This window comes from Mesoplodon mirus, assembly GCF_964341445.2.
Source record: "Mesoplodon mirus genome assembly, chromosome: 4".
In the NCBI taxonomy this organism is placed as follows: Eukaryota; Metazoa; Chordata; class Mammalia; order Artiodactyla; family Ziphiidae; genus Mesoplodon; species Mesoplodon mirus.
Genome location: NC_138979.1, coordinates 2,938,385 through 2,962,603, shown reverse-complemented (window position 1 = coordinate 2,962,603; position 24,219 = coordinate 2,938,385). Strand labels below are relative to the sequence as shown.

Here is a 24,219-nt window from a genome sequence, read left to right as displayed (position 1 = left end):
AACTATGCCTGGCCTCTTAGAGTAGTTAATTCCATTTCTCCATTTTCTTTAATCCCCCCAATTACTGGAAGTTTCTGTTCTCTTTTATTGCCATCCTGAAATTTCTTTCTAAGCTCACCAGTGACTATTAAGTTATTCTTAGCCCTCCTTCTGCCCTGAAAAGACAGGACAGGGTGCTCCCTCCTTTGGCTATTCTTCCTTGACTTCACTGATGGGCCTCAAACTTTGTGGGAAGCTCCCCTCTCAAATAAATAAACTAGAAGACAAGCAAACTGTCTTATTGACTTGCTCTAACAAGAGAGACCACACAGATGATCCTGAAGGACTGCCTGCTTTAGGAAATGAATTTAGGATTTTTATAGGTTGATTATAGGTTTTATAGGTTGATTATCAAGTTCTAGTATAAGAGGTCAGAAGTGAGCTGAGTCTTTGGATTGGTTGATTTCTAAAAGTAATCATCAATGCACACACACAAGGTTGTGATTGAAAGGGAAGGTCTGTGGAGGCCGAGGACACTGCATTTGTGACTGTCCGACTGGATGCTGGTAACTGTTCCAGCCCTCAGTCTTGCATAACTGAGGGCGTGGTTATTCTCGTTCTCATTTTCAAGCACGTCTTCAGTGTATTTTTGACGTTTTAATTCCATTGCAGTTGCCCTGGTTTCCCCTTATCTTGACTATTACAGTAACAAAATAAGTCTCACTGCCTTTCGAATCTTCTCATAGTAACTCTAAAACCAGAGCTATCTTTCTAGAATACAAATTCGAATGAGTTTTCTACTGAAAACCCTTGGTGGCTCTTTTTATGTATAAAATACAGCTGCATATACTGAATGTAGTATTCAGCCCCTGTCCAGTCCTTGTCTGTCTGTTGGTCTGTGGGTTTCCTGCTCCCTCCCTCCCTCCTGCTTTTCCCCCTCACTCTCTGCCACCCCTTTTCTCTTCCTCACCCCCAGACTATGCTTTTATTATAGAAGTATACTGACTTTTCTGAGCTCATACTCTGGATTGTGGCCTCTGTGCCTAAAACAAAGTAATTTTTGTTTCTTCTTGGAACGTTATTTGTTTCTAAACCTTACCTTTATCCGATTGTTAGAAGTCCTATCTCTTTTCAAACTGTATTTAAATGTCACCTTTACAGAGCATGTTACTTTGCTGGCACTGTGTAGCAAAATACTATAGACTGGGTGACTTCAACAACAGAAATGTGTTTGCTCAGTCTTGGAAGCTAGTCATCTGAGATCAAGGTGTCGCAGGCTTGATTTCCTTCGAGGATTCTCTCCTTAGCTTGCAGATGTCTGCCTTCTTTCCTTGTCCTCACATGGTCTTTCCCCTGGTGTGTCTCTTTGTGTCCTAACTTCCTCTTCCTATAGGGGCACCAGTCAGATTGGATTAGGGCCCACCCTAAAGGCCTTATTTTAATTTAATCATATCTTAAACGGCCTTATCTCCAAATACAGCCACATCCTGATGTACTGGGGGATTAGGGCTTCAACACATGATTTTGGGGGGTTAGAAGACACGGTTTAGTCCATAACACAGAGTCTCTGTACGTTTTCCCTGTAGTAAGTAACCCTCCCCCAAATCCAAAGCACTTTGTACCACTTGTAGCATTTATTGTATTTGCCTTGATGTGGAGTTTTTCAAGTTTATCTGTCTGTCTCTGGTGGTTTGTGGGTTTCCTGAGGACAGGAACTATCTCTTATTCAACTTCATCTCTCCCTGCTCTCTAGTACTGAGTAGGGCTTGATTGTTAGCTAAATTTTAAATGATTCAGTGTAAATCAGGCTTAAATATCTAATAATATATTTTCCAGAAGTTTTAGGAGATTGACATAAAAAATATGGAAAGGGAATATGTTATACTTCCTATTTTAGAAGTCTTTGAGCATAGCTTGAGATTTTTATCTTAGGTTCTTAAATTATATATAATATAAGTAATGTCAGTTTTATAGAACTAAATATAACTCATTTATGATGTTTAATCATCTAATTGGCTTCTGTAAGCTACCTATCGGTTCTTTCAATTTTATTACTTCCATTACATTTGTTTTCAGATAAAGATGAATGTCATGTCTCAACCAACACTGAAAATGTGAAGTTTAGAAGACATTTGCTAAGTCAAGTCACCTCATGTAAGTCTGCTCACATCTCTCAGCATCAGCTTAATATTGATTTAAAATGTAAAGAATTAAGTTCACCACCTTTGAGGCTTTCTCAACGCTCGAATTGCTCAGAATATCTTAGAGTCCCCTTGTATATTGAATCACTGGTCTTGGAAAATAGTGGAAAGATGATTACTTACTAAATTTCATGTGCTTATTAAAAATATAATGTTTAAAATCAAGGTATTATTTTAAAACTGAGAGTAGCACTTCAAAATTGTCCTTTATTTTGTATCAAGTCTAGGCAACAAGTCCCAGCTGTGTGCCAAACTTAATGGTTCTAAAACGGTTTTCCGGGGCTTCCCTGGTGGCGCAGTGGTTGAGAGTCCACCTGCCAATGAGACGAACCCGGGACACGGGTTCGTGCCCCGGTCCGGGAGGATCCCACATGCTGCACAGCGGCTGGGCCCATGAGCCATGGCCACTAAGCCTGCGCGTCCGGAGCCTGTGCTCCGCAGCGGGAGAGGCCACAGCAGTGAGAGGCCTGCGTACCGCAAAAAACAAACAAACACATAAAACGGTTTTCCATTGTAACAAATGTTTTGTTTTTCAGTTTCTTAAGTCTTTGGCTTTTTAAAATATATTCTTGATCATTAAAGGGTGATATTTAGTAACTGGAATCTTAAGTGGTTAACTATTTATTCAAAAAATGTAGCTTTGAAAAGTCATCTTAACCAATCCCAACTATTATAATTATCTCCTAATGGTCTTCTGTCTTCATTCTGTCTTCTATCCTGTCTTCGTTGCCAGACAGATCTGCACGTAGAACCACTCCAATAATTTTAAAACCCCTTAATGGCTCCCCACTCACTGCTGGATAGAATCCATGCCTTCCCCTGGAATTCAAAGCCCTCTCCCAAGCTCCTAAAAATACCCCCCGCCTTAGCCAGCTGAGCTTTCTCCTGTTCTCTGACTCCTCATTCTCGTCCGTGCTTCTGTGTCTCGACTGGGACTGTTTTCTTGGCGTTTCTCTGTGACGTCCTTTGCTCCTCCCTTTCTGGTTTCTCTGCCGATTGAAATCTTGGCGCAAGCTGGCCCCTCAAGGCTCAGCTCAGGTGTGGACCCCTCCACGAAGCTTTCCCTGATCACTCCAGCTAGAAGCACGAGCTCTTCCCCTCTCTGCTGGCTTCACCCAGGATTTTGTTTTTACCACTGTTTCAGCACATTTTACCCTGCAGCTTTAGTGTGTGTGTTGATGTCTGTCTTATCTCCCACCCGAGGTTGTGAGGGCCAGAAAATCAAACCTCTTGCCTGACTTATTTCTGTCTTACACAGCATTCGGCATTAACCTTTAATCGTGCTTGGTAAATATTTGTATAACAAATTGAGAATGTGCCTGGACTTTTCTCCCATCATCCCCTCCGTCTTTCATCCCTACAGACACATAGGGTCCGTATTCATGGCAGCTGTTCTCTCTCGTTGTGCCCTCCTGGCAGACCTCCACACTGCCATCTTATCCTAGGAAAACACTGACCGTGGTGTAATTAACAAGATACAGTCAGTTCCCAGCCTCAGAAATAAACTGTAGTCCCAAAGTTCATGTCTAATTCTGTTGTTTGGAATGCAGAAAGCATTTTTCCACAAAAACAATGTTATAAATAGTGGTTAGGTTTCTCAGCCAGCCCTCCCAAGACTAGTTAACCCAGAAGTACCAGTGCAGCCTCCGTGTATCACATTGTTTTGTAGAGAGCCTCTAACTCTGGATATGGAAACACATCTCTCATTCCCTAGAAGCAGAACAGTAACTTTCTGGGCAGCCTGAGCTGTAGGAGGGTCTGAGCTGGGGCTCTGGCATGGTCCCCCCCACCCTGATATTGGATACCCTCATACCAGTAGCTTTTTGGTTTTCAGTATTTGCATAAGGAACATTTACCGATAGGTCACTGATACTCTCATGTCTTCTGAATTGAGGGCAAGGGGATGCTTGCTCTTCTCATCCTCCCCACAGTAGATTCGGATGGTAAATAGGGCTTCAGCTGCCCTATCACACGGGGGTTAAGTCAGGTATTGACAGATGAGGAGCTGTTTTACTCCTGCTCACTTGCAGTTGTCCTGTGGGCTTATGGGAATTAAATATATAAACATGGAAAGTACTTCCCTCTATAGGAAAAACACATTTCTAGGCATCAGCTCTATATTTGACATGACATCAGTTTTGTGGACAAGTGATTATCATTCCTATGTGGGCGTAGTGATGCTTTGCCATGAAAAGCACCCGTGTATGTAAACAGCCCTGGAGGCTGACTGTTTCTGTTGTCAGGCTGTAAGAAAAGCACTCCATAAAATTTAGAGAATTTAACATGTTCAGTCATCTTACGAGCTTGGAGCACAGGAGTGAGTGTCTATTTGATGTTTAGTACTGTCCTAGATGCTGGGGACTGGGGAACAGGAACCAAAGATAATATGAAAAGTGTGCTTTCCCCTCCAGGAGCCTGAATCAGGGAGTAGAGTGTGAAAGAAACATTCACAGCGCAAACAATATGTTGTTAATTGCCATAACGTACTTCAGGAGGGTAACAAATGTTCTTAGGATGATCCGAATGGCGTGATTCCCTGTGGCTATAAAGATAGTGCTGGGACCTCATTCACTCTTAGAGTGATGGTGAGGGTCTAGATGAAGAGCTAGGAGAGGAAAGGGTATTCCAGGTTGGATTAACAGCATGACCAGAGGACTAGAGTTACAAACAAACAAACAAATGAACCAGCATTACTGGCTGGGACAGAAGGTTTCGTTTATGTCAGTGGAAAATGGCACCAGTGGTTCCACCCTGGCAGTGCATGAGAGTCCATCCATAGGTCTTTTTTAAAATACAAGTCCCTGGGTCTTACCCCAGAACTAATAAATAGAATTGCTGCGGCATGAGACATAAGCCTGTTTATCTTTTAAAGCTCCCCCAGTGGCTGAGAACCACTGAATTAGAAGGAGGGGCCGAACGTAGGAGTCAGGCCTCTGCCCCTCAAGCAGTGGGAAGCCCTCAGGGGCTTCTGTGACCTGTGAGCAGTGGGCGTTTGCCAAGATAAAGGATTAGTCGACTGCATGTGAATGGCAGAGAAATAAGAACCAGCTTGAGTTTGAGCAGTGGTGGTGGGAAAGCAGAGAAGGTCACGTGTGTACGTGTGCATGGATGCACGGGACTCAGCGATGTCAGCCTTGACCTCGGCGTGATTTCTTTTATAAACCGATTATACGACTTCACCCTCATTAGTTTGATCTGTTTTCTCTTACAACCTGGCAACTTAAACAGTGATTTCCGCCAGTTTGCATTTAATAGAAGGAGACCATTGTCTACTTATGTCCACGTCTAACTCATAATCATAAGTGAAGTTGTGTGTATGAGGAATGCGACCTGTAGCGTACTCGTAAAGCATGTACTAACCACCCACATGTGCAGTAAGACAACCTCAGTTCTCACTGGGCAGGATTGTGCCAACAGCTGGAGTCACATGTACGATACTTACTGGCACATAATCCTCTAGCATCTAGTTGAAATTTGAAGAAATAGTCTAAGTTATGCTGTGCGCTTTAATATTTTTAGCAACCGATTTGATAAGCGCTTCATTTTTCTGGCGGCAGACCCACGCCTGCTTCCTGACAGCAGCAGCTGCCCGTCCTCTGAGCTCATGCTTCTCTCCTACCCACACCTCCCCCCCTCCCCTCCCCTCCAGGCCCATCCCCTGCTGGTGTCGCTGCACCACACACACCCCCATCCCCACCCCCGCACCCCGGGGTGGGGGGCAGCAGAGAGGAGATTAAAGCAGTCAGAATTTCACTTCTCCTTTGCCACTGACACGCCGGCTGACCCTAGGGCCTCACACTCCCGGCCGCAGCGGGATGTGAAGGCTGCCAGCGTATCCACACTCAGAAGTCTCAAACCACGCCTTAGTCGGATACGTTTCCCACCTCTTTGACGTATTTTAAATAATTTATGTCTGGCAACAATGGGCCATGTTTATTAGATGGCAGAGAATAAATTCAAGGTGTGATGTTTTGATGTGACCTGTCCCCTTTAGAAAAGGATTCAACATCATGGACTTTTTAAAAAGAACCACTCTCTTGGCTCTTCTGTACCAGTACGTACATGACAGCAGTTTCTGCTCTGGCCTTCGCCTGTGGCAGTTAAGTGACTCTTGTGTTATCACTATCTCCAGATCTCTTGACTTAACTTTTCTATAACAACTTAGGCTTTCACCAACCATCCAAATGTTTAACCAGACAATGGATGGTCTGCTCAGATTTGAGGGAGCCTGTAGGAGAAAGGGAAGCGGGGAGAACTAAAATTCGTTGAGTACCCACTCCGTGCCATGTCCTTTACATGTCTTTTATGATCTTAACTCCATTTTACAACGGAGGAACTTGGGATTTAGAGAGGTTTAAAAAGTGTATCTGATGTCAAAAGTCTAGTCAGTGGTAGAACTGGGTTTTGATCCCAGGTCTGGCTATCTAACTGTTTAAGCAGCCTGATCCTACAGGTCTGCGTGACTTTTATTTGTTGGGAAACATCAGTGAACTTGGAATTGGTGGTGGGGGGGGGGGTTGGGTGTAAGCTTTACCTCCCTCACTAATAACCGTGACCATTTTAATGAAATTTTTTTTAACATCTTTACTGGAGTATAATTGCTTTACAATGGTGTGTTAGTTTCTGCTTTGTAACAAAGTGAATCAGCTATATGTATACATATATCCCCATATCTCTTCCCTCTTGCGTCTCCCTCCCACCCTCCCTATCCCACCCCTCTAGGTGGTCACAAAGCACCGAGCTGATCTCCCTGTGCTATGTGGCTGCTTCCCACTAGCTATCTACCTTAAGTTTGGTAGTGTATATATGTCCATGCCTCTCTCTCACTTCATCCCAGCTTACCCTTCCCCCTCCCCGTGTCCTCAAGTCCATTCTCTAGTAGGTCTGCGTCTTTATTCCCGTCCTGCCCCTAGGTTCTTCATGACCTTTTTTTTTTTTTCTTAGATTCCATATATATGTGTTAGCATATGGTATTTGTTTTTCTCTTTCTGACTTACTTCACTCTGTATGACAGACTCTAGGTCCATCCACCTCACTACAAATATCTCAATTTCATTTCTTTTTATGGCTGAGTAATATTCCATTGTATATATGTGCCACATCTTCTTTATTCATTCATCTGTCGATGGACACTTAGGTTGCTTCCATGTCCTGGCTATCGTAAATAGAGCTGCAATGAATGTTGTGGTACATGTCTCTTTTTGAATTATGGTTTTCTCAGGGTATATGCCCAGTAGTGGGATTGCTGGATCATATGGTAATTCTATTTTTAGTTTTTTAAGGAACCTCCATACTGTTCTCCATAGTGGCTGTATCAATTTACATTCCCACCAACAGTGCAAGAGGGTTCCCTTTTCTCTAGACCCTTTCCAGCATTTATGGTTTGTAAATTTTTTGATGATGGCCATTCTGACCAGTGTGAGATTATATCTCATTGTAGTTTTGATTTGCATTTCTCTAATGATTAATGCTGTTGAGCATTCTTTCATGCGTTTTTTGGCAATCTGTATATCTTCTTTGGAGAATAATGAAATTTTAATTTAAAATATTTAATGCTCTCAGCTTCAGTTTCCTCATTTATCCTATGGGGATAAAACCTGCTTTACTGACCATTTGGGATGGTTGTGAGAATAATAAGCTAGTGAATTTCAGTATGATTTTACAGGTATAAAAACCCTTGAAAGATTGAGAGATTTTTTAATGTAAGCAAAAAAACAAGCAAAAACTCACAAAGCATTAGATGAGATGATTTGGATAGATTTTGTGGTATTTAACATTGCTCTACAAACTTTCCAAATAATATTTGTCAGTTTTGTAAGTCCCACCACCATGGTTTGCCAAACTGCGTCACTGAATTAAACATCTCAGTGCAGCAGAGAGAGTCCTGGCTACGTACCAGGTACCTCATTTCACTTACCAGAAGCAATCATTAGTTTCTATACCATATCCAACAGGTCTGAACTCTGGTAGATACTGAAATGTTCATAGCCAGTGAGGACTCAGAAAATTCTAAGGCTGCTCAGTAGTCATAGACTTTAGCGGACTAAAGTTAATGTTAACACTCTCAGGATAATTCTTTATATTTTTGAAGTTTTTAATAAGCCTGAGTAATAAAGTCACATTTTGTAAAAGTACTTTCACAAAACTGCTATTCAAAAGTGTTTCCAGGTTTCTGGGCAACGTTCATAGGTTACAGGATGGTGAATTCTGAAAGAGAGCTCTGAGCTATTGTCATCCACTTAAACTTCTTTCACATGTACAGAGAAGAGAGAAGAAATGTAGGGAACTCGTTAAGTTACAAGGACAGGGTTACGAATGAAGTGGCCATGAGCCTGAGAAGTACCCAGGTCATGTCCTAGGTTTACCCCAAACCTTTACCCCATTAAAGCCCTAAGTCTCTCCTAAAAGGCAAATGCCTTAAGAAGACCAGCCGAGACCATGGAAGAATAGTATTAGAATAGTATTCAGATATAGATCCAGAAGACTGCACCTGTCCAGTCTTGGACCCAGAAGTGCGTGGGGCTCTTCCACATCTGCCATACATCCCAGGAGGGGTCCCTAGTCCTGAGGTGCCGACTCCCACCTGACTTCTAGCACCAGCACTGTGCCTGCTTCCTACATGTGGCGGGTGGATGCCTCCAGGAAGGGAAAGGAGACACAGGAAGCAAACTAAACATACAAAGCAGAGACTGTCCGTAGTCGTGGACCATGTTTGGCTTGCACAATGTTCTTTTTAAACACGAGTTCGTTATTAACTAGTATTATTCTAACTAGTTCCTAATTGAATTTGCTGTTAATTAATTTAATGTACGAATCCAGATTTCTGGGTTCTCTTGAAAACTGTCAGATGTGGCAGCTTTAGTCCTACCTTTGCAGGTGGCTGTCGTCCGTTAGAGCTGATGAGAAGTTGCCTCAATGAGATGGGAGCCTGTGCTTTCCAGTTCTCACAGTCCCACCCCTGGCTGTTGGTTTCCTTTAAATAGAATGAAGAGGAAAGTTAAATGTTGCTTATACTGCCATTTGTGTTAAAATTGGAAATAACAGGTTGATAGGATAGCATATTTCAGTATAAGTGAAAGACGGTGTTATTCTCCTAGGGCTGTTGTAACAATGTACCATAAACTGGGTGGCGTCAAACAACCGAAGTTTGTTCTCTCATTGTTTGGAGGCTAGCAATCTGACATCAAGGTGTTGGCAGGGTCCTGCTCCGTCCGAGGCCTCAGGCGAGGATCCGTGTTTCCTCTTCTAGCTTCCGGTAGCCCCCCGTGCTCCTCGGTTTCTGGCAGCATCGCTCCAGCCTCTGCCCCCCTCTCCTCTCGGCTGTCTCCCCTGTGTCCAGGTTGTCTTCTATGAGGACAGCAGTCATAGTGTAGTAGGGCCTACCCTAATCCAGGACAACCTCGTTTTGACTGAGTTATGTCTACAAAGACCCTATTTCCAAATAAGGTTACATTCACGGGTACCCGGACTTAGGGCTTCAGTGTAACAGTTTGCAGGGGCACAATTCGACCCATAACTGATGGTGTATTTCTTGGTGGAGTGCAGGGTAATAGTTTAAGGGCAGAGGTCCCTGGAACAGGGTGCCTGGATTCGTACTTACAACTTGTTTGCTCTGTAATACTGGAGCAGCTGCCTACCCCTCTCAGTGACTCCCTGCCCTCATCTGTCAAATGAGGATGATGGTACCCACCACCCAGGGCTGAAGTGAAGACAGAGTGAGGTCATACATGGGAAGTACTTGGAACAGTGTATGCCACGTGCCAAGTTTCAGTAAACTGAGCCATTATTATCTTCACTGTTACTCACTCTTACTCATATACATAAGTTCTGTGCATGCAAGGAGTTTCCGTGCCCAAAGCTGTTATTTAAGATAGCATTATGAAGCAAGCCATGGACAAAGTAGAAATAATAGATAGAAATGCTGCATGAAAAAAAAAAAACTTAAACCAATAAAAAAGAGAGTGAGAGAGGCTGGAATGTTAATAAGATTTACTTTTTCCTGCAAATAAAATAATCGTAATACATTAAAAATGTTTAGTCTCCTCACTGTATTGGATTACCTGCCCAGCCTCGAGAGGCACTTGAAAGTGATAAAGACCCAGGCAGGAACTTCAGACCTAGAGGCTTAGATGTTGACTCGGGCTGGTGAGCACAGTGGCCCGGAGATAACACTGGGGAGGTTAGTCCAGGGAGAGCATCCAAGGAACACATTACTTCTAAGTATCCCCGCCTGCCTCCTTGGAAGCATGTTTTTACTGTCTGCCTCCTTCCCATAAACCCTTGCATTGAAATTATCCTGGTTTCCCGTCTCTGGGTCAGAGACTGAGGCTGAATAATTCTTTACATTTAAACCCTACTTTTCTTCCAAAGGGACCAAATATTTTGAGATATATTATTTCATTTTTCCACATAGCGTTTATGTAAGACAGCCGTACAACTTGAATTTTATTAAAAACTGAGAACTCCAGTAGAGAAGGTTTAAAGAAATGACAGGACTTTCTGAAGTCCCTGGAAGAAAATTGTTCTACAGGTTAGAGCTATTGGGTATGCAGTACTACAGAACGTATATGTGCCTCATTCTCCAAGGTAGTACTGTCCTGAAAACATGAGAATATTCAAATAAAATCAAAGTATCTTACCTAAATGGTGAAAGGGACATATGGGTATGATATTTACTATTTGTGATTTTATTTTAATAAAAGAAGTTAGGCTGTTTAATTTTTGGCAAAGAAGTGGTGTTGTGTCATTCAATTATTAGTAATTTGGAACATTTCAATTAAATGATGAATTCATCAGGACTCCTTCAGTTGCAAATGCAAGAAAGCCAGTTCAAGCCAGCTTATGAAAATCAAAGGAACTTAATTGTTTATATAACTACGGTTTCCAGAGGTACATCTGGCGTCAGGCATGGTTGCAGCCAGGAACTCGGATGATCTCATCTGGACTCTTTTTCAGCTCTGCTGGTTTCTTTATTCGTCATTCTCCAGACAGCATGTGATCAGTGAGATGAATGGCAGCGGCTTGAGACTGTCATCTTCCCAGCTGAGCAGTCCCAACAGAAAGAGAACTTGTGGGGCTAAACACCTTGCTGCCTGCCTTAGAGAAGATGCAAATCAACCCTCCTTGACCCCGTGTGTGATGAATCATCACTGAGGCCCAGCAGAGGGCATGATTTCCCAGTGCTGCAGTAAAGAGGTGTGGTCCAGGGACTGGAAGCCCCCCTGGGGCCTCATGCAGCGAGAGAGGCTTTCTCCAAAGGAATTCAAAGAAGGGTGGTGGGAGCGTGTGCTCAGCAGACCAAAACTGTAGTGACCTCAAAGCCTTACAAATGGTGTGTGGTAGAGACTGTAAGTTCTGATTTTAAGATGGCAAATAGAGAACTTTCTGCCTTCTCCTATTACAAAATCCATCCAAAACAAAGGAAATAAGAAAAAAAATTCCAGCTCTATCTTTGATAAAAAGTAGGTGACATTAGTAACCCTAATCCACAAATATGAACACAGAAGTTATATGACCCTGTGACTTAGCTGAGGACAGTGAACACCTAGGCTCCCACAGAGTAGAGTAACATGCCAGGAAGCAGCTTTGCCTTGTAGAACCTTAGGAGGCCTCAGGTTAGGCTGGAGAAGGAGCTAAAGCATCCGCTTGGAAACAGACCCCACCCGTTGAAAGTCTATGAAAGGACCAGTTGGACACTCGGATCCTTGTCTCACCCCAGCCAGATAACTACCTTCCCCACAGCCCAGGCAATGGAACGTTTATTCTCTGGAGATGTTGAAACTTCAGAGAATTGAGGCTCAGGGACACGGGAGCAGTAGAGGGTGGGGTTAAGTAAACATCCGTCCTGCTCTTAGAGCATCAGGAAGCCAAGTCCCCAGTCAGGTGCTGGAGGATTCCCCAGAGAGCCTGACTGGTCCCAGAGAAACTTCCTATAGGGGTTCTCCACAGGGAAAGCCAGCTTGCTCCCCACCTGCTCTTCAGTGAAACTGACCTTCAACAAGCTCAGCCCACAGGCAGAGCCGCCATCTTGCTTTACTAATAATTTACACTTAAATAGGGAGAGCCAGCCAAGGATCAACAGATATTTGGGAATACCTCCCATATGAAAGCAGAGATAAAGCAAACAAAAATAAAGAACTCTGAGGGGACAAAACAGTAGGGAACTTAAGAAACAAACTGTAATTACTATCTCTGAAAATGTGAGATTTTGCATAGCAGAATCCTTTTTAAGAAGGAGAATTATAGGAGAGGAAAATTAAAGAACAAGAAGTAACTGACAAAAATTAGAAATGTGGTGGCTGAAATCAATTCCTCAGAGGGATTGAAAAATAAATTTGAGGAAGAAATAATTAGAGACACAGTCCAGAAGATTCTGTCACTCGCTAATACAAGAGAAAATTTGGAGAGAATTATCAAAGAAATAATACAAGACACTTTCCTAGAACAGAAAGAAAAGATAAATGGTAAAGTTTCCAGAGAAGAAAAATTGTCATATACAAAGTGTTTTGGATAAGAACAAACAAGACCTCTCAACATCAGTACTGATACAGAAACATAAATTGTGAAATATTCTCTTAAGGGATAATTTTTGTCATTAAAAAGCATTTCTTCTTTTACCTGAGAGTTAGTTACTGTCAAATATCTCTAGTTTCCTTAGTACATTTAAAATATTCCACTTACAAATTTTCCATTATTTAAGCTTAAAGTTTTTATATAATCTGAGGTACACCTGCAAATTTGTGTTCCAGAGATTTAGGATATTTTATGGTGCTTTTCTGCACCATAAATACATAAATATTTTATGTATTTTTTGATTCACTGATTCACTCAACAGATAATTGAGTGATCTTTTCTCAAGGTACTGTGGAGTTGATCTGTCTTGGTTTTGTGTGATAGTCCAACATCTGGTCCATAGTTTTATAGTCAGTGATAATACATATGACTGATTTAGAGACTCACTGATGATACTAGGGTATGTGGTAGCAGGATCTGCAAAATACTTCTCTTTTTTTTTTTTGTCCCAACATACTGTGATATCTTTTTTTTTTTTGGCCGTGTCACATGGCTTGTGGGATCTTAGTTCCCCGACCAGGGACCGAACCTGGGCTGGCAGTGAAAGCGCTGAGTCCTAACCACTGGACCGCCAGGGAATTCCCAACAACATATTGTGATTTGAAGTGACAAACTTTGGGTCCTACCTTTCAAATATGTTTGGCTCTTATTTTTATACATGTATAAAACTATATTAATTGTGAGTAACAAAGTATCAGTGTAGAATATTAGTTTTTGTCTTATCTTTTATCAGTGTAGAAGACAGTCCTGAGTGCTAATTTCTTCCAGAAATTAGAGGCATCAAAAGTTGAAATTTAGCAAATACTTTTTTCAAATTTTAATTATTTGAAAAAATAATATTTTTAGGATTTGATGAATATTATTTTGACTATATAATGAATAAAATGTATTATTATGGTATTTTTGGATTAAAAATCTTCTCCAAATAGCATTTTGGTTTTTAAAACATTCAAAATTTTAGGTTGTGAACATTACAAAAGAATTGAAATTTTAAGTGCAGTGCAGCTCCCTCCTCTTTTTGGACTAGTTCCGAAAGCCTAATGAAATGGAAGGCAAGTGTCTTTTTCCACTTAAAAATGGTTATATTTTATTCCTTAATGTACTATAATGAGAACAAAATAATATAGAAAAGTCAAGAAATGAAAAAGTGCCAGGATTCTTCTTGCCAATATAACTTTTTAGAATTGTGCTGAGTTGCTTTTGCTGTAAAAACCAGACCCAGTCTCTTACGGATTCTCCAGGTAATGACATTTTGTGGAGGATTTTTGTAGTTCTTTTGGCTCAGCGAGGTCGAGAATTCTGAATTAGAATTATAGAACGGGAAGGCATCCTCTTATTCATTTTACAAATGAAGGAACTGAAGTCCGGAGAAATTATGATTTATCCAGGGTCATACAGTTAACAGCGAGGGTTGGAGGAGAAACATGGCCTCCTGGCAGGCAGTTCAGTGAGTGATCTTTGTAAAAGACTCTTTGTAAAAGACTTTATTCTCACCACCATCACGTTACGTGTAGTGTCCATAATTTACTGCATTAGGCCCAAGTTGCAACTTACAAGTTTGTGTTTAATTTTCTGAAGCTGAGGGAACATTTAGAATTAGGAATACTGACAGTGACCCAAAAAAATGGAATGGCAAGACGCATTTGGAAGAACTGTTGCCTGGGGTAGAAGATGTCCCTTGCTTAGACTCTGGCCCTGCTCTCTAGAAGGAGCTCCATATATATCTTTATATCATATACTGGCTTAATTATTATAATTTTACATTGTCACAATATACATAGGAAAGACACTTTGCCTTCACTTTGTCTTTGTAATTCTTGGACCACTCCTCTACCATGTTAAGTTCAGAATTATAATGCTAAGCATCACCAAAATAACAACATTAAAGATGAATAATAGGGCTTCCCTGGTGGTGCAGTGGTTGAGAGTCCGCCTGCCGATGCGGGGGACACGGGTTCCCATTGTTCATTATTCCCTAGGACCTGAATGTCTTCTGGAAGGTTCTTCTTTGCCCATCTTCTGCCAAGGTCACACTTATACAGACATTGGGGGAATATTCCCACCTTGGAGGCTGTGTGACCTTTGTTTCCTACTTTATGATCATGCAGTTTTGGTGGTTAGAGCATTGTTTTAGGAGTCAGCTGGAGGCTTAGAGGCAAGGCTTAGGGGGTGGGGGGCTGGCAATGTTATTCCCTCAGAAACTTAGCTGGCTTCTGACCTCCCTCCTTGTAGTTGACTCCATATGCCAGACGGAGGGGTGACGTGTCCCATCTGTCAGGGACAGTCTCAGTGTATATCCCTCGTGCAGGTTAAGTGATAATGCCCTCTTTTACTCTCAAAACTGTCCCGGGTTGGACAGTAAATTGTGTATGGTCACTCTAGCCAAAAAAGCATGCCAGGAAGCCCCACGCCTAATTTATTCCTTTGCTTCCTGTCTCCCGTTCCCCCCTCTCTCAGTGTATGGGGGCCCTTGGATGGCCATTTGAAATAGGCTTCCTGGGAAGTTCACTTGCTCAGCCTGATCGGCAGCAAAGCTGACTTCCCTCTGTTCACCTGAGAAAACCTAACAGGCCATTTTTGCTCAAAGCCTTTTTCAGTCTCCTCTCTTACTGTGTAAAATCCAGAAGCGGTCAGATTTTCGAACCCTGGGAGCCTCCAGATTTTTGGATTCTCTACTCCCTTTCAGTTCTGCTCTCAGACCTGTCACTTCTTGCCTGTGCAGATTTCTTTCTTGTAAATTCTCAATAAATGCAGCAAGTAATAATGTTATTCTGATATTGTTTTCCATCTCTTTTTCCCTATAGGCTTAGTTAGACCCTTAGTTAACACTTAGTTAGAGCTAGATAGCTCTGAAGCTATCTCAGGCATTTTCAAGCATCGAGGTATAATTTACATAGAGCAAACACATAGCTTTCGGTTCAGTGAGCTTGACAGTCGTATACACCGTGTAGGCCGCCACCAAGACTAAGATATAGAGCATCTCCATTGCCCCAGATGGAGGCCGCTTTCCAGTTAGCTCCCTGGAGACAGCCACTTCTCGACTTCTATCATCATGGATCCCTTTTCACAAGCAGTACTTGTCTTAAAAGTTTTGTGACTGTGTGACATGACTGTCCTTCTATCCTTTACTTGGTCTCTCCCTTGCCTGCTGCCGGGCTGCTAAGCAGTTGTCATATATTTTAGATTTTTTTTTGTTTGGTCTGCACCCCACTTAAAGATACCATTTTTTATGTTAGTTGGGGAAAGCTAAGTGCTATAGTAAGTGGACCACAAAAACATAACAGCTTCAGCCTGATTAAAGTGCATTTCTTGCTAATGAGCAGTAAACTGAAGGTGTCCTCCATCACCTCTGAGTCCTCCAGTAGCTGGGGAAGGAGCAGGAAGCTACCTCACCTGCTTCTGGAAAGCCTCTACCTGAGATCTGACATTCAGCCCCATTCTTTTGGGGACAGCTATGCACAAGACCACCTCTGGTGCAAGGGGGGAGGGTTTGGAAATGTGGACTCTGGCTTGACACTACTTCTCAGTGACAGCTCCACACCATGAGGCGGGAAAGCAAAGTTTGGAAGATGTTAGTTGTCTACAAGGTTAATGTCACAGCTTTTATTTTCTTTTAATAACATAATACCATATTGCTTTTCTTTTTTGTCTTCACGTCACTTCTTTTTCTCTGTGTTGTGTATTCTTTTATGCTTTTCAAATAAACATTTTAGCTTTGGAAAATTTTTTTAAAGGGTATTGCTATCTCTGTGATAGAAATGTTCAAGGCAAAAGCAATTTAGTTTCCTTAGATTATTCTGATGAAATTAAAATTATCTCTGGCTATTAGCAGATATAACTTAACTCTTAAAAGATAAGGATCCATGATATCACCATTTCTAATCAATATTGTACCAGAGATCCTAGCCGGCAGAGTAAAATAGGGGAGAAAAACCTAAAAAAAATAAAAATAAAAAAGTGTAGGAATGGAAAGGAAGAAAAAAACTGTCACTATTGGCAAATGATATAAATGTCTATGTAGAAATTTTCCAGAACTCTGCAGCTAAATTCTTAGCATTAACTAGAGAGTTGAGCAAGGTTTTTGGATACAAAATCTGTGTGGAAAAGCCAATTGCATTTCTATGGACCTGCAAAAACAGAAACAAAACAGAGGATGTAATTTTTAAAAAACATTTTATTTTGAAATAATTAACATCCTACATAGCCATGGTATATCTTCTCAAACTAAGAAATTAACATTGATACAATAATATTAACTGAACTGTGGCTGTATTCAGATTTTCCCCGTTTTTCTACTGATGTCCTTTTTCTGTTTCAGGGTCAAACCCAGGTAGCTGTTATCTCTTTAGTCTACTCCAATTTGCAGCAATTTCTTGATCTTTTCTTTCTGGGACCTGACGCTTTGAAGAGTAATGGTCAGATCCTTTGTAGAATGGACCTCAATTTGGGTTTGTCTGTTGTTTTCTCATGATTATGTCACATCCAATCAACATGACATCACTGGCAATGGTAGCCTTCATCACCTGCTGTCGCCAGGTTTCTCCACAGTTGGAGTTACTGTAGAAAATGCAATTTAAAAAATATACAATTTACAGTAGAGGCACAATGTAAGTAGCATTTGAATAAATCTTACAAATAACATCTACAGCCTTTATTGAGAAAGTTATAAACTTTTATCGAAAGACATTAGCTACAGTCCAATTAAATGGAGAGAAACACAGTATTAATGGATTGGAAAACTTAATGTTGCAAAGATATTAATTCGCTCAATGCACCTAGAATCAAATTCCTAACAAATTTGGGGGTTTTTAACATTACTACTCCTAGTGGTAGTAGTGTTCATCTTTTTTTTTTTTTTTTTTTTTTTTGCGGTGCGCAGGCCTCTCACCGTTGTGGCCTCTCCCGCTGCGGAGCACAGGCTCCGGACGCGCAGGCTCAGCGGCCATGGCTCACGGGCCCAGCCGCTCCGCGGCATGTGGGATCTTCCCGGACCGGGGCACGAACCCGTGTCCCCTGCATCGGCAGGCGGACTCTCAACCACTGCACCACCAGGGAAGCCCTATTATTCATCTTTAATGTTGTTATTTTGGTGATGCTTAGCATTATAATTCTGAACTTAACATGGTAGAGGAGTGGTCCAAGAATTACAAAGACAAAGTGAAGGCAAAGTGTCTTTCCTACGTATATTGTGACAATGTAAAATTATAATAATTAAGCCAGTATATGATATAAAGATATACAAATTGGCCAATGGAAAGAATAGAGAATTCAGAAACAGATCCATCTATATATGGAACCTAGATTTATAACAAAACTGGTACTGTAAACCACTGGGGGAAAGGACGGGTAGGTTTTTCAATGTATCAAGTTGGGGCAAGGGATTGCTCATATGGAAGAGCATACTGTTGGATTCCTATGTCATACCACACGCAAAATAGGAAATGGTGAAATTATCAGTTATAAGTTAATAATTATAATTAGGTTTAATTATAAAATTAGAAGCAGAACCCAGGAAAGAACAGTTGAAAGAAAAAAACAAAACTACCAAAGGAATGAAAACAAAATTGGAAGGCGTGGAAGGGAAAAGAGATGATACAGAAAAAGAGTGAGGTCATAGGGATTAGAGAAGCGAGAAGGGAGCCAAGTCAGACAGACATTTAAAAGATGATGTAACGCCTTTGGGTTTAAAATATCAGTGTTTACAGTATGCCAGAACTGCATCAGTTATTAACTTTTCTCATCCTTCTGAATTATGTGCCAGAAATCAAAAAGTGATCTATAAATTAGTTTAATGATCTATCTACCAACAACCCAATTACTCAATCATTTGTGGAAAGCAAAGAATTGGAAACCATCTGACTTTGAAAGGGATTTATTATCACTTTCTCAGTTTGGGAAAGTTTATTAAAAAGGCTTAACTAAGATTTATCAAATAACTGTTATATTTATTACTCTTTTACTTAGAGGCACCTTGTTTAACCCAATATGCTTAGAAAGTGTTATTTAGAAACGTTATTAATTTTAATATATACTTACCAACATACAATGAGTTTTTAGAGGAATATTTTGTCTTAACATATGTTTGAAACGTATTTTTATCAAAACCTTGCAGCTATAACGTACATCACTCAATTTAGGGAAAATGGTTGCCATTTAATCTAATTGACAAAGCTTAGTCATCAACTTTAAACTTATCTTCCAAGTCAGACTTCCTTCTGTCAGTAAAAATCCGACTTGATTTTTCAGCTCAAATAAATATGTTAATGTACGTTTCCATGACAACCATCACACAGCTGAATTCTAATTCTAACACAGACAAATAGATAAGGCACAGAGCCTTGCCACATGTTGCCTGGATACAGTGATGCTGCTGCCTTCAAGATTTCTTTGCTTTGCACTCCCTAAAGTCTCCCAGAGTTGAGTTGTGTCTTGTACAATAGTAAGGGTTTTGGAAGGTAAGATCCTTAAGTAAAAACACTCTCATTACTGCTTCATTCTACTATGTATCTGATTTTGTAATTTACTAACATGGGCCCACATACTCCATTTCTTAATAAGATAGGTATGTTATATGTATGATGGGGAGTGAACAAATCCTTACTGTAGTGCTTTGATTAAAGGAGGATTTACAGGTTTGGCTTCCTGGAGGGTTTTTATATTCCAAGGCAATGCACTAGCCGGGATTTGTGAGTGGTATGCATTTCTTTTGTCAAGTGGGAAAAGAGTGATTGTGAAGGAGGGGAAGAGGGAATGAGAAGAGGCTGGCATGGTACCTTAGCCTCAGGTACATTCCGGAAGAGATCAGTAATAGGAAGGATGGAGATTGAGGATCTGGAATTTGCGCCGACGTATCTCTTAGTCTTCATATAGCTCTAAATGTACCTCAATTTGTAGACTGCTGTTACAGAAGACAGGCAGAACAGGTCCATCATATATATAATCATAGATACAACAAGACACCCAAACTAATGAAGTAAATCCAATATTTAGAGACTAAGCTTTTCTGAAATAAAAGACAACTAGAATCTGCATGTTAAAGGGGCGTTCTGTGTGTCTGTGCCTAGTGAAATTGCTGGACCTCAGAGGTAAAGAACAATTCCTTTGGGGAACCAGGCAAATAGGTTGAGTTTTTTTTATAAGGGGGGAAATTATGTTGGCCTCAGATTTCAGTCAGTGCAAGAAAATGGAATATACTTAAAAGATTTTGAAGAAAAGAATAAGTAACTTAGAGCTTTTTATATCTGTTTAAACAACCCTTCAAGTATAAGTCAACCAGCAAATAGTATTGAACTTAAAGAATTTTCAAAAATGATTCCTTTGGGCCTTTATGGAGGCAATAATAGAGAACAGATTTTTTTAATCCTGGCTTTGCAGGGTAAAGATGTACTTGGAGCTGCCAGAACAGGATCTGGCAAGACTTTGATTTTCCTTATCCCAGTACTGGAAGCTTTTTATCATTCTTAATAGACTTTGACAGACAGACTCTGGGTCCTGATAATACTTTCTGTGAGAGAACTTATCTATTTCTCAGGCCTTTTCTGAGAATTAGGAAAGAATCCTGGCTTTTCAGCAATCTCATCATTGATGGAAAGACCTGAGACAAGGTGTTTGAGAAGATCAACCACATAAATATACTTGTTTGCATACAGGTTTGACTATTGAACACAAGGATGAAACAGTAAGTGTTCATGATACCAGTCTCCAAAGGTTAGTTCATGATGAAGTAGAATAGAATCTTGGGCATGGACCTTTGCTGACACTATTAATGCTGTTATAAAAAAAAAAAATCTTTCTAAAAAACATTGACTTTGCTTTTTTCTAGGCAAAACAAGTCAGATCTGTAAAAGACCTTGTACCTTGTGTGCTTGAGTTTGAAAATCTCTGAATATGTTTGAGTTGGTGAGAAAAGTAAAATATAGCATCCCTGTCCCTTTGGAATAAAACTACATAGGTTGTGAGCTGAAGTAAGAAATAAGTATCCTATATTCCTTTTTGAGAAGTATTATATTTTTTTCCAGTTGTCGAGAGGTTCGGTCCGTAAACCAAGTTTCCTACTGCCTATACTCTGGTATTTCTATTCTTGACTTCTGTGGTTGACAACAGCAGATGAGAAAAATGCAAGTCCGTAATAAGTTTATCTGCAAAAGAGTGAACTGTGCTCTTTGCTACTGATACGATAGCCAGGGTGTTGGATATTCAGGCCACGAATTGAGTTCTTCACTTTGATTGCCCAGAGGATACCAACTCATATTCACAGAGCATATAGACCTGCTTTATTAATTTTGCTTCCCTCAGAAGAAAAAAAGGATAGTACAGCAACTTCTTGAGTAGAAAGTGCTTATGAAAGAAATAAAAATCAATCCAGAAAAATGTATGGACATCTAGGAAACAAAAACAAAAACTGGAGTCATCTTTAGCCCAAGATCAGCAATGAAAAGAAAGAGGTCAAAGGTATTTTGCTTCTTACGTATGTAAGTATATCTGATGAAGGATGAAAGAGTATTTGATTTGAACAAGTTACATTTACCCAAATAGGCTGTATTTCTTGGTCTTACTATAAGCAGCTCCTTGGATAAGATTCCTTCGGAAAGTGTAGAAACAGCTGACCAAAGAATTGTTAATGAGCTTAAGGCTCTGTCCCTCACCAGTGACTAAGTGGAAGAATTTAGAGCTTATTTCAGTGAGAAAATATCCATCGTTAAGTAAGGTAGAAAAAGGCCAGAAGCAGGAGAGGAAGAGTACAAGCTGGCCAATGGTATTAATAAAGAAAAGGAGGAAGAGGAAAGGAGGCAGATGAGGGGAAACATGGAAGCGAAGATGGTCAAACCAAAAGGGCCTCAGACTCAGTCTGCTCCTAGTACTGATGAGGCACAAAAAATCAAGGAAATCGCAGAAACAAAAAAAGTAATGAAACACTTTAAGTGAATAAGAAAATAACACTACTGATGAAGGGAAGTTGGTTCACCAGTGGCCGCCAATGTAGAAATCCATTGTGAAGGATACTAAGGAAGAGGATCATGGTAGTATCAACCATGATAAAGCAGAAGATAGGCTTCAGGAAGAGGGCACGTTTGATCAAGAAGAGTATGGGAAGAAAATTAAGGCAAAGCATATGGAGAAAAGACTTCTAAAAAGTGAAACCAAAAAAGAAGCCAACAAGAGGCAAGCAGAGGCCAAAGATGAAGGGAGGGATGGTGCCTTTTAGGGCTGGATGTGGTGTGTGATGAAGGGTTTGATCCATTCACTCCCAGATCCTGATAAATACAGACGTCTGAAAAATCAGACAGTGAAGATGGAAAATGAAATTAGTGATACCAGGAAGAAGCAGAGAACGAGGAAGAGGACCACAGTGAGGTGAAAGGAGTGAAACAAGTTGCAGTAGAAAGGAGGCCACGTGGGAAACCTACGAGCTTTGGGATACAGGCCTGTCTTTAGCAGAGGACCAAGGGCTTGTGTTATATCTGCTCAGAAGTCGAAGCTAAATACTTCTTGCACTACTCTTCTTGAAACCCTTGGTTATGACTGTGTGTGCCAGAAGTCAAAAAAGAGTTGGCCTTGGAGCAGTGAGGTGCCAAGAGTCCCATCCTTAAAAGGTCAGTGCAGCTCCAGATAGAAGTGGTCATACATCTAACCCGCTTCTTGTCCCAGCACAGAATGTACTTAAAGTGAGTGGATTAAAGAAATCTCCTGATCCCATTTCCAGCATGTATGCTCTTGGATTATATCCATTCCTTTATTTTACTGTCAAGTTGTGGAGTCCTTGTCCCATTTTTAGAAATTCTTGTCTTGCTTACTATTCAGAACATACTATGTTTATTCATTTGTTTATTAAACTAAATTGCTCAGAATTTTGATGTATTTAGTATTTCCAAAAAGAGTGTGTATGATGGAGCAGCCCTATTTTGAATTGAGATTGTCAATAATATGCCTATTTCCCATTTTTAATAAAAGTACAACATCTAAGAATAAAATTAACAAAAGTCATGCAAAAATTTCTACATTGGAAACAATAAAACATTACTGAGAAAAATCAAAGCAGACTTGAATAAATGAAGAAGGATGACATGTTCGTGGATTGGAAGACTCAGTTAGATGACAGTTCTCCCAAAATTGACCTATAGATTCAACTTAATCCCTATCATAATCCCACAGGCTTTTTTTTTTTTAATTGGCAAGCTGATTCTAAAAGTTATATGGAAATGTAAAAGACTGAGACTATCCAAAACAATCTCAGAATCATAGCTGGAGGAGTTGACTTCCTAACCTACCCATAAAGCTACAGTAACCAGGATAGTGTGGTGCTGCCATAAAGATCAACAAGCAGATTGATGCAACCGAATGGAGAGGCCAGAAGAGACCCACAGTTATATGGTCGTTGGATTTCCAACAAAGGCCCAGAGCAACCAAGTGGGGAAAGGAAAGATTTTCGGTAAGTGGTGCTGGAATAACTGGATATCCATATGGAAAAAAAGAAATCTCAATTCCTACCTTGCACCATGCACAAAGATTAATTTGAGATGGATCATATTACTTAAATGTAAAAGCTAGAACCATAAGGCTTTTAGAAAAACACATCAGAGAATATCTTCATGATTTGAGGTAGGCAAAGATTTAAATGTAGAAAGCAATAACCATAAGAAAAAAATATATAACTTAGATTTTATCAGAATTAAAAAAAACAAACGTGGTCATCAAAAGACACCATTAAGAAAACAAAAAGATGAGCCACAGACTGGGAAAAAATACTCACAAAACTTGTATTTGTCAAAGGGCTACATAGATAATGAATTTATACAGCTACAGAACAAAAACACAAAGTGGGGATAGGGGACAAATGATTTGAAAAGACACTTTGTAACAACAACACTCCACCACAGATGGTATTTGAATGGCCAGTAAGCCTGTGTTCTGCCTCATTAGTCACTAGGGAAATGCAAGTTAAAGCGATAGTGAGACACCCACCAGAACGGCTAAAATTAAACAGCTCGGTGACACCAAATGTGAATAAGGGTGTAGAGCAACTGGAACTCTTACATATTGTGTGGGAGGGTTAGACAGTGCAACCTCTCACGAAAAAGATCTGGAAGTTTCCTTATAAAGCTAAACATACACTTACCTGGTGACCCAGCAATTCTACTTCTAGGTATCTACCCAAGAAAAATGGAAATATAAGTCCACAAAGTAAGATGTTCACAAGAAGTACATAGCATATGGATATATGACTTCATTCATAATAGCCAAAAACTAGAAGCAGCCCAGGTGTCTCAGTGAGAGAATGGATAAACAGACTGGTGTGTTCATAAAATAGAGTACTACTCTGAGAGAAAGAAACAGCACTGACTGAATCTCATCGTGCTAACTGAGAGAAGCCTCATCCAGAAGAATACAGCCAGGGTTTCTCCACTTCTGTGAAGTTTTAGAACAAGCAAACTTTGTCTGTGGTCGCCTCTAGGGGATGGAGCAGCGA

At 40.5% G+C, this 24,219-nt stretch overlaps 1 protein-coding gene across 31 annotated transcripts in view; it reads left to right on the top strand.

Moving 5' to 3' along the window:
- The window catches only part of ZNF438 (zinc finger protein 438), a 388,718-nt gene that overhangs the window by 302,822 nt on the left and 61,677 nt on the right, over positions 1-24,219 (top strand). For 26 of the 31 annotated variants that reach the window (XM_082619994.1, XM_082619999.1, XM_082620003.1 and 23 more), the window contains one exon: positions 2,056-2,133. The exons of the other annotated variants lie outside the window; for them this stretch is intronic. Coding sequence is in view for 3 of the 26 variants with exons in the window: in XM_082619990.1 (XP_082476116.1) it covers positions 2,132-2,133 (2 nt within the window). In the remaining 23 variants the exon portion in view is untranslated. The remainder of the gene's footprint in view (positions 1-2,055; positions 2,134-24,219) is intronic. 31 annotated transcript variants of the gene reach the window in all.